Here is a 13175-nt window from a genome sequence, read left to right as displayed (position 1 = left end):
GAGGGAGGAAGGGAGGGAGGGAGGGAGGGAGGGAGGGAGAAAGGGAGGGAGGGATGGATGGATGGAGAGAGGGAGAGAGTGAGGAAGGAAGGAAGGAAGGACACTAAAAGATTTTTTACAATGTTCTAACTTTAAGGCATTTTATTATGAAGCATTTTAGTTGTTGGTAGTTGTTGAAACTATTTGCCTTTAAATCAGTCAGTTTCTTAAAAAAAACTTAATTTTCTGACCTAGAATCACCACAAAAAAATCATTCCACAAAGCTGTCTAAAATGCAATAAAATTAAAAACTAATTTAAATATTTGTGTAAAATAGGGCTTATACTACGCTTATTTGATGTGGGCCTAGACGTGGTCCTTTGTTGATGAAGTACTAAGGGATTAGAAAGACCTGTCTAGTGTTCCAGGCTCTATCCCTGCCTTCATACAAAAAAGGGCTAGCGCTCTAGGCCATTTTCAAATGATGCCCAATAATCTACAATGATAGCTACTCAGGATGATACTCCACATATTAGCCATTTTAGGTGGAGGAAAATACTGGGTCGAAATGGCATTGCAGTGCATTGTGTGACTGTTAAAGTGCAAATGAACCCTTCAACAATACTTTCAGTACTGGTTCTGCATAAAGTAAATAGTTGATTGGTAAAATATTTCTTGATTTGAGTGATGCATCTTTAAGTTATGGAGGTATGTTAATGATGACTGACGTCAGGTAAGGTATTTGAGTGTTTTTGTTGTAGCTAGTAATACTAAATGCTGGTCATTTTGAAAATACAAATTTTAAATAGCTTTCATGAAAATCATAAGCAAAATAATGATGCTTTTTAAATACTGTATCTATGAACCAGTTCGATTTTGTATATTTAATTAGGCCTTAATAGACGTCACACTCATTAGCATATTGGAAGTATAAACCTTCATAACTTAAAGATGCATCACTCAAATCAGGAAATATTTTACCATTCAACTATTTACTTCATGTAGAATCAGTACTGAAAGTATTGTCGAAGGGTTCATTTGCACTTCAAAAGGGACAAAAAAGACACCGTCTTGGTAACATGTCTTCTACAGTCCCACAATGCAAATTGGACCCAGTTTATGCTACAACTTCGGAATGCCAAGTAATACAAATATATAACAATTGAATACTTGAAATTAATAGTTATGGATAAGCCTTTTTTTACCACATATAACGTTCTATCTGGTTGTGATGGGGCTATTGCTCAGCGTAACGATTTCCATCGTACAAACACTTCTTAAATTTGTGGACTTTCACCCTTCTGAAGGTCAAAGAAACCTTGGCAAAGACGTAAATGGGAATTCACCTTTTTAGCGGTAGCCAACGTAAATAGTATTGAACTGTGTTACAGTCACCAAGAAGTTCGGACATTTTCGTATGAATATACTGATTCCAAAACGATGTCCGAACATTTTGGTTACCACGTGAATTAGGGGATCAATCCGCACTGGGGAATATGCGTAATCTCTGTCAACAGCCCAAAATGCTCGAGAAATACAAAGATCTTTACCAAACTTTCCTTGGCTTCGAAGACGCTATTGTTTTGATGCCCCTCGAAATGAATACACCCCTTCCTCTTGCATGTGACGTCGAAGGAGCTCAATTTGGAGGACAAAACAAAAGAATTTCCATCTTCTGAGAATTGGAAACCTATTGTTTTGCCCTCCAAATTGAGCTGCATTCCAAAGTGCTGCAAGTGGTTTATTGAATTATTTCGGTGTACGGCTGGTCAGGATGATATTACCGCCATTTTCGTTGCAGGAAACTTTGCGATATGATGTCAAAATGGATTTTGATTTACCACCTTTAGTTTCTCTGATTATCGCAATAAATTTTTGTGTAAAAGAATGCAGAGGACACTAGTGTTGCATTCTGGGGCATGGTTCCTATATCTTAAATGTAACATATAAATATACAGAATTGCACACAAACACATTACAGAGTTAAAAATATGAGTTAAAAACTACCTAAGTTAATGTTATGGTACAAGGTTCACTTAAAGGCCCACAACGTCCATGTTCGTCTTGAGCTCTCACCGTAAAATGATACTTGTTTCCGGGCATAAACTGGGTTAAGGTACACGCCATTGGTAACGGTAACGCATTGACAACGCCAATTTTTTTCCACTGGGAAGGAGGGTTGGTGGTCCCCATGTCTTGAAGTGCGAACAGTTGATAGCGGACGATCCTGGGAGAGCTTTGGGCGTTCTGCATGTTCCACGATAAAACAATCCCGTTGGAAACTACCGCTATGGATACGATAGGGCGAGGTGGCAAGTCAACTGGAAGGCTATTGGTTCCAGTTTGAGCGTTCTGTGCCAATCCCTGCTCTCGTGGAGACACAATGGTCATGCCCTGGGGGGTAGGTTGTCTGTTCGTTGAAGGTGAAACTACCCTCTGTACAGATCCCGGTGCCGTCACTAAAGAGTTGTTTGCAACCTGTGCTTGCATCGGGTGCATCGATGTCGTATTCCCGGGTCTTGAGTTTGGTGGTGATCGTAGACCCACAACATTGGAGTATTGCTGAATCCCTTGTGGCGACCTTTGAGGTGGTAGCCCTTGTTGTGGAGGTGGTAGCCCTTGCTGTGGAGGTGGTAGCCCTTGTTGTGGAGGTGGTAGCCCTTGCTGTGGAGGTGGTAGCCCTTGTTGTGGAGGTGGTAGCCCTTGTTGTGGAGGTGGTAGCCCTTGTTGTGGAGGTGGTAGCCCTTGTTGTGGAGGTGGTAGCCCTTGTTGTGGAGGTGGTAGCCCTTGTTTTGGAGGTGGTAGCCCTTGTTGTGGAGGTGGTAGCCCTCGTTGTGGAGGTGGTGGTCGAGAAACTACACCAGGAAGAATTTGCGTTGTTGGGCCTTGCTGCATCACCGCTGGAGCAGAAACCGGTGGTCGGTTCCCAGGGCTGGGGACAAACTTGGGTATCTGTTGCACGGGCTGCTGAGGTCTTGCATTGGGTGGATAAGTGGGTTTTTGTGGATAATTGGGGTACGCCGGAGACAGAATCGTGTTGGTTTTGCTAGTTTGAGTGGTGGTTTGTGGATGAACCGTTACTGTGACCGGAGTAGGTCTTCTAGGAGCACCAACTGATCCTTGTAGCACAAGGGGCTTGGGATTTTGTACATATTGAGTGTGTGGTGGTCTTTGACCCTGAAGCTGTGTGCTAGAAAACGCTTGAGCTCTAGGCACTTGTCCAGAGGAGTTAGGAGGACGGACCTGCTGCTGTTGTTGCAACATACGCTGTTGAGGATGGAAATCAGGACGCATGGAATGACCAGGTATGGGTGCTTGCGTCGAAGTGAGCCTTGACGTCATAGCTGCTGGGTTACCTGGCTTATTTACCTGGTTGAGTTGCGATTGAGATCGAATTGCTGTAGGTGGAGACCGAGTGATGGTTTTGTTTGGCGCGGAGTTGGGGCGAGGAGGTAGAGCCTAAAATATAAATCGTTAATCATTAAATAAGAAGCGATAACTAGCTAAAAACTATTGTGAGCTGCGTCGGTGTTTCTAATGAAACAGTAATGATAAAAGGGTGAATTATACACCGTGAAAAGATGAAAAAACTTGCTGACGTTTCGGACGCCAGTCCTTCTACGGAGCAGTAGCGTAGCGAGGGGGGGGGGGGGGGGGGGCAGGGGGGGGCACGTGCCCCCCCCCCCCCCCAAATTTTTGAAAAAAAAATTTTGAAAAAAGAATAACAACAAAAAGAACATATTAAACTGAAACGAAAGAGGAAAATATATTATTACAACCTACAAAAGTGTGAATTTATACGAAGTTATCCGGACGGGCTACCTGTGCACTGCGAACCCGGTCAGAGCCTGGAATCTGCACGTGGGAATTTGAAATTTTTTCTTATTTTGGATTAGTGCCCCCCAGCTCCTAGGTCCTCGCTACGCCCCTGCTACGGAGTAAAAGAGAAAGACGTGGTAGAAAGGAGTGTTTGTATAATGAGAATAAGATAAAAGAAACCAATGAGAACAAGGTGGACAAGGAAACGAAAGAAACAATCAAAAGACAAAAGAAAGGGTTAGTTAATAGCAAAGCGTTCATTAATACCGTTGGGACTAAGAGTGCCCAATAGGTGAATAAGCCGCATTTTATTGGTCTTGCGACGATCATTGTTGCCGTTAATCAAAGAAAGACCGAAAACAATGAAGTCAGAAAGAGAATGGTTAGCTAGATTGAAATGGCGGGAAACTGGTCAGGTGGGATAATCATTATAATTATTCCATAAGACTATTTAAAAATTAGTCCTTGAGCCCGAATGGGAAAGAGTCAATAGCCCGAAATTGTTTTAGTTAAATCCAACTAGTCAAACAGATATATAGACGCAAACAAGTTTTGAATTAATTAATGTTTTGGTTTTCAAAGCCGGACCTTTTCGCTACTATAGTAGGGTATCTTATAGCTTAGTAGTAGTTCATCCAATCAGAATGCTGCACTGATAGACCACTTGTTGGATTTGACTAATTTAAGTTGCCTTCAATTTTTATTGAGCTCTGAAACATGGCTGATCTTAGTTATAGAGCTGGTGGAAGGAGTTCCCACAATAGGACACGGAGTCCCTTACAAAGGTCAATCTCCGATGGGCATAGTAGAAAAATAAAAATAAAAAAAATTGAGGGTCTTGACTCTCTCTCTCTCTCTTTTTTTTTTTTATCGCAATGTTTTTTTGTTTTTTTCTAGAATTTTGATTGACTGCTGATTTTTTCTCGTGCAATTTGATTGATCTGGCGGTAACGTGACATTGGCGTGACCGTGTCAATGCCGTGTTCACTCCGTGTTTCGGATATTTGATTGGATGGAGGTTAACTTTTAGCGCAATATGATTGGTCTGACGTATGTCTTCTAGTTGCCGTGTCACGACCATCCACGTTGGTGCTGCAAGCTTTTCACAGTCGATTACTCACCATTTGATCTGTCTGCACCCACTGACTTGTCATTTTCTCTTTCTTGATCTGTTGATTATTTAGAAGCAATTTCACGGCTTTTTCTAACTTCGCTGCATATTCCTTAAGACTCTTGTTTTCTTCCTCAAGCCGTGCAATCCTCGAGTACAACTCGTTTTCGGGCTCCTGAGCTTGATAAAACTCTTCCACTTGTTTAAATTTTTCGTCTATCATTGCTCGCAGCACCTGTTAAATTAGACAGCCATTCAATACCTTATTAGGTCATTTCAGCATTGCCTTATTTGGTCATTTATGATGTCATCGCTTGAAAGTCAAGAATCCTGCTATAGGTTCGGATTGTTTTATGATTTATAATACAATCAACAAAATTACTCGATTCTGATAGTACAGGAGGAGTACAATTAAATCCCAAATTGTACTCTGTAGAGTCCCAATTAATAAAAATAATAATAAAGCAAAAAATAGCACGATATTGATGGGTTACAAGCATTCCCAAGAGAGTCAGTTAGACAAAAGCATAGCGACCATTCTGGTGCAGTTAGCAATGGATGTTACACCTTTTGCTGTTCATTAAGAGAAAATGTACATTCATTTGTGCCAATAGTTGTATCAATAACGTGTAATGTACTTTCATCAACACCACAAGTAACATCATTAGCGCGGATCAACTTTCAATAACGATATTTGAATATGCGTGTACATTCATAGGCATCAATGTACAATCAATAGCGCGTTTGTACATTCATATGCGCGGAATGTATTTTCTTGTGCGCGAAATTCAACTTCAATAACACCAAATGACAAACAATTGCATTTATGGACAATCATTTACCCAAAAGTGAAAATTCATTAGTGCTATTAGCATAATCATTGACAATCTATAATGCGTTTGGACAATCATGAGGGTCAATGTTATATTCTATAGCGTGGTTCGACAAACATTTGCATGATTCGAATGAACAATAAGAGAAATAAAACAATCATTAGCGATTTTTTATTTATTTTAGCCTTTAATTTCTTCGCCATTTATACATCGTGGCAAATACGTTTGCATATAACTGAACCACTGACCACATTTAGCGATAGTGATAGTTGCCACATTTCTCTGGAGCCCTTCCATTAGCAACTGCGTTCTATAGTGACCTAGAGCAATCCCTTGTCGTCTTGCCTCAGCCCGATCGTTCGTATGTTGTTGGATCTCTGGACGGCTGATGTCGGCTTTGATTGCTGCTTTAAGTGAGCTAATTGCTATTCTCCTACGCAGCCGCTATTATGGAGGCAGTTACCTGAGTTTTTTTATGTTTTAAAGTGATAAACAAAAATCGCTAATGATTGTTTTATTTCTCTTATTGTTCATTCGAATCATGCAAATGTTTGTCGAACCACGCTATAGAATATAACATTGACCCTCATGATTGTCCAAACGCATTATAGATTGTCAATGATTATGCTAATAGCACTAATGAATTTTCACTTTTGGGTAAATGATTGTCCATAAATGCTACTGTTTGTCATTTGGTGTTATTGAAGTTGAATTTCGCGCAAAAGAAAATACATTCCGCGCATATGAATGTACAAACGCGCTATTGATTGTCTATTGATGCCTATGAATGTACACGCATATTCAAATATCGTTATTGAAAGTTGATCCGCGCTAATGATGTTACTTGTGGTGTTGATGAAAGTACATTACACGTTATTGATACAACTATTGGCACAAATGAATGTACATTTTCTCTTAATGAACAGCAAAAGGTGTAATAAAAAATCTTTTGTTAAATGGCACCAACATGGCCGCGATGACGTAACGTGAAATCGAAGAATTCTCGTACAATTCGGAAATTATAGATACTCGTGATGTTTTGAAAGTTCTCAAATTGGGCTCGCCTAAAGACTTGTCCAATTTTGAAAACTTTCAAAACATCACTTGTACCTGGAATTTTCCCCACCTTTTGAAGTTCTGTTGCATTAAAATCTATCTTAGTTTTCTCTTCAGATGCATTATTTGCTGTTCTTGTTTCTTCTCCAACTTCAACTTCTCTCACATCCTTCTTATCAACGTCCATTATTTCTGATTTTTTGTCGTTCTTTTTATTCTGAGAAGCATTCTCCTCGACTTTATTATCGTCTTTCTCAGTTTGCGCAAGGTCGTTCTCCTGTTTATCAGGCGTGTCATGACTTTCAAGCCGTTCATCGAGATTCTTTGCAAAATCTGGTCTTCTGCACGATGTGTTAGATTGTTTTGGAGGCGTAGAAAGGACAGTTAGGTCTTCTGGTTTTGGAGAACGAGCTGGAGATGACCCAGTAGACGAAATAATCACATCGCTGCCAACTCCGTTAGTAGGACCAATGTCTTTCCTCTCGCCATCTTCAGTAGTCTGTCCATCCTTTTGATTTTTATCAGCTGTAATTACAGCAGTTGCATTATCTTTATTTTGAGTGCTTTTTGAAGGAGATAAGTTTTTTGCTGCTTGCCGTAGTCGTGCAAGAGAAGCAGTTTTTATTTGAAAGGGTTTTTGCTTCAAAGTGCTGTTGGAATTTTTTTGGATTTCACTTACGAGGTTACTCTCTGTTGTTGACGAAAAAGATTCAGGATAGTGGTAAAAATACTGGTCAAAAATAAAAGTAAAACAACGACAACAAACATAACAATCTAACCTACTAGTAAAGGCACTGAAATACGAGACACAAAAACGTCCAACTTGTCGCGCAACATTGTTGCGGTGCAAGTTCGAAAACAATGTTGCTCGTTTTACATCCTATCTATCCAACTTGTCACGCAACAAAATCTAATGTTGCAAGTTGAGACTATAACGGTGATATTCTGCACGCTGATTGGCTACAAGCTACATAATTCAAAACAGCGGCCGCTTCTGCACATAAAATATTGCGCGACAAGTTGGACGAGTGATGAAAAACGAGCAACAAATCGCAAATCAACGTTCTACTTTCTACTTTTCGCAACAAGTTTTCCCAACTTGTAACGAAAGATTTTGTTGCATCTATAATTTCAAGAATACAAACACTTTAATATTTCACAGTCCTCAAACGAAAAATATTATTATTTTACACAAAATTGAGTCTAAACCTGAGCAACAGAGAAACAAATACGACTAGCACACTACCTTTTTCACTAGCAGAATCTTCAATTTTCCTGTAAAGAAAGTTAAAAAAAATTCAAATATTACACTTTTAGCTTTTAAAAAGTGTGAAGTTCACGAAATTATCCATACCCACCCCACAGAGGAATTCGGATTTTCCGAAGGGTAGGGGGGTCAGAAAAAGAACAAAAACGACAGAGTTCGTATGGAAGAAAATTGGAATTTCTAGAGGTAGGGGGGTCTTTAAAAAATTCCTCTGTGTGTGGGGTACAGATAGTTTCTGGAACTACATGATATAAAAGTATTATACACATGTATAAACTATTACGGGAGCTTTTATTCATAATTATCATCTCGGACTAATCACCAAAATTTAGGGAAGAAGAGGGAATGAAGTTTTTGGTAAAACATGTTTGAAATACTACAACAGCTGTAGCTATTAATTTTATTCTATATATGTTATCTAGTTTAGTTTGTTCCCAAGAGTAAAAGCTCATTGAAGGAGCTCACTAAAACTATTCCAACCATGATGATATCTTATTGAAATGCCTTTAGTGAGTGGTATACTAGTGAATTATTAGACTGCCCCAAGTCTATTGTCTCCAAAGGTGTTATTTATTCAAATGAAGTGAAAATTTTCAGAGCATGGTTAAAAAGGGAAGGATTTGCAAGAAATTTTTCAAATTGTGCAGAAGCCAGCAGACTTTGCAAAAGTCTAAGAAAACAATGAAAGGCAGAAAAAAAGATATAATAGAGGCTTGTTACAATCACTTGATGGCAGTCATAACAGAAAAGGGCGGATCCAGTGGGGGGAAAAGGGGGCTGAAGCCCCCTTCAGCAGAAAAAACAAAAACAAAACAAAACTGAAGAATTACAATAGACGTTTTTTTAAATTGTTTTCCGTTGTGTTGACAAAAGGAACTCAATTAGCCCCCTCTAAACTCAATTAGGCCACCCCTAAAATTTTGGCTGGATCTGCCCTTGACAGAAGGTAGGCACAAATTGAATCTGGTCTGATCTGATTAAAAAACACTCTAGATTATTCCTGCCTTCTATCATGGCTACCATCAAAATGATGATTCAACGCCCCTATCGTAATTAATTTTACTTTGAAACTGTGCATAGGAAATGGTTGCCCAATTCTCCCAAGCCATGGGCTTGTGTTAAAGCATTCATAAAGTACACCCTCTACCTTCCCTTTAAATTCCTTATTACAGGTATTTCAAACTAAAGCTACACAGAAAAGAGAAAAGTTGAACAGATGTCAAAAATCCTGAAGCTCCTCAAACAGTTGAACTACCTCTAGTTCAGAAGGCCCTATGCTAACCAACTGAGCTATGCATGCTACTGATAATTGCTTCTAATGACGTACCGTAACCATGACAACCCCAGTTAGCCAATGACTGTGGGCACATACAGGTACTTATAATCAATAGCAGCAGCAGGTCAAGGCAATGTAAAGGTTTGTGAGGTATTAGACTTCAGACAAATATTCTCAAAGGTTCTGGGTTAGGGTTAGGGTTTAGTAGTTTTGAACATCACAGCTTTGATTAAACTCAAGTTTACCATAGTTAGACTTAATAGTTCTTAAGCAAGAGTGTTCCAAATTCTAATTGTTCTGAGATCTATGATAGCCGAGATACTGGTAGATAAGCTTCATTTAGATAAATTGGTTTCCTATTACGGTATTTTCCATATTATATTTTAAAGTCATGTTATGTTCAAGTCTCACACTATTGCAGCATGCATCATCCTTTCTAATGTAGCACAAGGTAAGTGGCTGCCAAGTTGTTGGCAATTAAGACAAAAGACACCAAAACCAAATCTTTTGTCAACGTCATACAAAATGGCAGCTATGACAATACAAGCACCTCAAGAATTTTCAAATCTTCATTGATCAATCTATAAAATCACTTTTTTATTTAAGTGTCTAGTCATTCCAGCACTTGCACACTAATTGGGGACACTTTTCACTCACACACACTACCACTACATTCAATATTCTATGCACACAACACTCAACTCACATGTTGATTTTTACGGAGGGAGGAAACCGGAGAACCCGGAGAAAACCCCCGTAGCATAGGAGAGAACAACACATCAAACAGACTCAATTCACATGTGACAAACGCAGGGCTCGAACCAGCGACCTGACCCGTTGGACTCACAGCAGTAAAAGACGAAGGATTAGCCGCGAACGCCACCCATGCCACCCTAAAAAACCTTATAAAACCTATAAAACCTTATCCAAGCTTTTGAACCATCATCTTTAAAGATTTATATGTATTGGTTGAAAATAAATTATTCCTTTTTTATCGGAAGACCAGTGTTCTTATCACTAGGACATTATTCCAGGAGTTTTCCAAGATATAAATATGAAAATTCTAGAATTCTTAACTTTGAAATTTCATGTCAGAAGTAGTGAAACAGTTTTCCCTTGCAACATTTTAAATATGTTTAGAACAAGGGACATATACTAACTGTTGGTAAGGAAAACACTTTTATTCTTAATCTCATTTGTTTTTACCTTGACACCAATAAAAATATCCAGGAGTTTCCCAGAGCCCAAGAAGAATTTTTTGAAATTCCAAGAATTTTCCAGGAATTCCAAGAGCAGTAGTGTAAACCCTGATACACAATCTGCACCTACCTTTTCTTGGCTGGTGCTTCACTTAATTCTTCCATAATCTAATCTGAATACCTGTTAACAAACAAAAGGAAATTCTGATTATAAATGTTTGCAATAAAAATTGCCACTATATTGGAACACCACCAAATACCATCCTATTGCATTTTTTTCATTAGGATGTATACACCTACTTGCAAGAAGGCTGTCATACGATATTAGAACATTAGTAATTTAGTGAGAAAGGAATAAATTAAAAGACAAAAGAAAAAGTTCAGGTTCAGTGATCTTCTTTTGTTTTTTAATATAATTCCTATCCCACTAAATCACTAATGTTCTATTTTCGTATGACAACGTTCTTGCAAGTAGTTGTATGTAGATCTTATTAGAAATTTAAGGGTGGAATATGTATTTTGTCAAGCCCAATAGGGCCCATTTTCCACCCTAAAATGTCTAACAAGGTATTTATTATCCAACTGAGCTTATGCTTTCCCAAAGAGAAGGCTTCAAAACTATAATTAAAAAAAAAAAACTAGTTTTCAAAACTGGTTTTTTATTTTACTGTACAAAATAACCTAGAGCATATTGCAGGATATTTGTACTTTCTCCTGCATTATTTGTACTCAAATTTGAATAGCTGGATAATAAAGATATATAATTTATTAATATATAGTTTTGAGTGACTTTCTACTGATTTACAATAGCTTATCCTTCACTATACATGAAAACTATTGTGCTTATGCAAAGTACCCTCAAAATTTGATGCAAATGTGTGGTGTAGCAGTGAGAGTGCTTGCCTCTCAACAATGCAAACTGGGTTCGATTCTCGGACTTGTCATATGTGAGTAGAGTTGTTTGTTGATTCTCTCCTGTGCCGCGAGGGTTCTCCAGGTTTCCATCTAGAAAGGGCCAAGATGAAAATCACTCTGTGTAATTCTAGTTACCCTATCAAATTGTGCTTATTTTATTTTATCTATTTACTTTTATTGTATAGTTAAATTGAAATACTTTATGGGATGTAAAGAACCATTAAAACATTCCACTGGCCTTTCACCTTTGGGGTTTAATTTCCTGGAAACCACCTGGCATGTGGCTAAAATATGTTAAGTCTCTGAAGAGTGGATGTAAATAAATGTATTGGATATCAGCATCCAGTTATCCAATGGATAAGATTTATCCGTCGTATAGCATTAGCCATCCACCGGTCATACAACCGGGTCAGAACGATATAGTTCATATTTCGATTTCGTGTATGAAGGCATAAAATATCTTGTTTCAAAAATAATTTGCATATTAATTAGTTGATAAGCAAGATGGCGGACTATGGCGAACAGCGATGATCGTACGCTCAAAATAACACTTATTTTTCTCACCAAATAAACTAAACGTTACCAAATAATTAAACTCTGAACAATATAATCTCTTGGATTCGTATGTCATTTAAAAAACGACACCAAAATAAGAAGAATTCAAAGTTTTTTCAAACATAACTTCGTTAGTTCGGGAGGTCTTCGGCTGAAAAACGCAGAAAAAACTACAGTGCTTCTTCTTTCGCAAATCAACAAGTTCTTACGAATCATTAAGGATTAGGGAATCCGTGACATGTTTTCTAGTATTTTTTGAGAAAAAAATACGAGAATTTAAGCTATTGTACAGTCAAGGATCAAACTATTGCGTGATAAAAGGTCTATTTGTTGATTTCATGTAGTCTTTTCTGAAATGAAAGAAAAAACTTACCTTGAATCTAAACACGAGTTCAGGAGTGACTAAAATAGTTCAATATGTCTTTTATATGAAGATTATAGGTGCTTCAGGAAGATTCAGCAGTTTACGAGGTTCAGGTTTAATACTGGGCTTCCCGCTTGCCTTGTTGTGTAAGTTTTGAATCGCATGCTGTCGATGCCGTCACCTCACGTGCTCTGTCAAAGTGTCTTTTCTTTATCCTTCAAAACATCACTCATTGATTCAAACCAAATTAATCCACACTACTTTACAAATTAACTCCAATCAACTTAAAACTTAAAAAAATCTACTACAAACCTTTTACGACAAGCAAGACCATGCGCACGAAGTAGGCTTCGTCACGTGATAATGAATGTTGTGATTGGTTGAATTCAGGTGCATGATTGACTGCTGTCAATAAATGTTAACAATTTCCATACCATTAAAGGAAGGGTACGTGTTGGAACTTTGCATGTCCTCAGCCCTCGCTTTGTCGTTCACGATATATTTTTCCTGTTTTCATATTCATGAAGAACTTTTTTGAAAGTTGTTTTAAGTTGCGGCGATTTTTGCTGCGATTTGTGTGGCAATTTTCGGAAATATGAAATCTTTTGTCTCATCCTTCAAAAGAGACATTCGTAGGAAAATTTTAGCTTGGTATCCTGAAAAAAACTATACAAGTAAATTCTTTACCATTATTTATTTTGGACAAAATCGCAAAAAAATTGCAGCAAAAATCGCAGCAAAAATCGCCGCAAAAAACGCTAGTGTAAACGGGGCTTTAAAGTGCATATGACACGAAAACAT

General features: G+C 38.2%; 1 protein-coding gene across 2 annotated transcripts; it reads right to left on the bottom strand.

Annotated features, from left to right (window-relative positions):
• Window positions 1–123: 123 nt before the first annotated feature.
• Window positions 124–12699, bottom strand: LOC116308756 (uncharacterized). 2 transcript variants are annotated; one of them, XM_089031826.1, is made up of 6 exons: window positions 12384–12699; window positions 10671–10721; window positions 8045–8073; window positions 6869–7488; window positions 4920–5144; window positions 124–3438 (listed from the first exon to the last, which is right to left on the bottom strand). In XM_089031826.1, the coding sequence occupies exons 2-6, from the start codon at window positions 10703–10705 to the stop codon at window positions 1987–1989; spliced, it is 2361 nt and encodes a 786-aa protein (XP_088887952.1). In that variant the 5' UTR covers window positions 10706–10721; window positions 12384–12699; the 3' UTR covers window positions 124–1986. The 2 variants fall into 2 exon arrangements, with proteins under 2 accessions (XP_088887952.1, XP_088887953.1); XM_089031827.1 differs by having other exon boundaries at window positions 6869–7323.
• Window positions 12700–13175: the final 476 nt, after the last annotated feature.

The sequence above is a fragment of the Actinia tenebrosa genome, unplaced genomic scaffold, assembly GCF_029948245.1.
Source record: "Actinia tenebrosa isolate PJP-AT-01 unplaced genomic scaffold, QUT_ActTen_1.0 PGA_scaffold17__23_contigs__length_9995812, whole genome shotgun sequence".
Taxonomy (NCBI): Eukaryota; Metazoa; Cnidaria; class Anthozoa; order Actiniaria; family Actiniidae; genus Actinia; species Actinia tenebrosa.
This window is presented reverse-complemented; position numbering and strand designations above follow the sequence as displayed.

Coding starts and splice junctions, on each gene's coding strand:
- LOC116308756 (XM_089031826.1), bottom strand. CDS start 10,705: ATGGAAGAATTAAGTGAAGCACCAGCCAAGAAAAG. Junction 7,489..8,044: donor AGATTCTGCTAGTGAAAAAG/GTAGTGTGCTAG, acceptor CGTCAACAACAG/AGAGTAACCTCGTAAGTGAA. Junction 3,439..4,919: donor GGGTGCAGACAGATCAAATG/GTGAGTAATCGA, acceptor TTTATATTTTAG/GCTCTACCTCCTCGCCCCAA.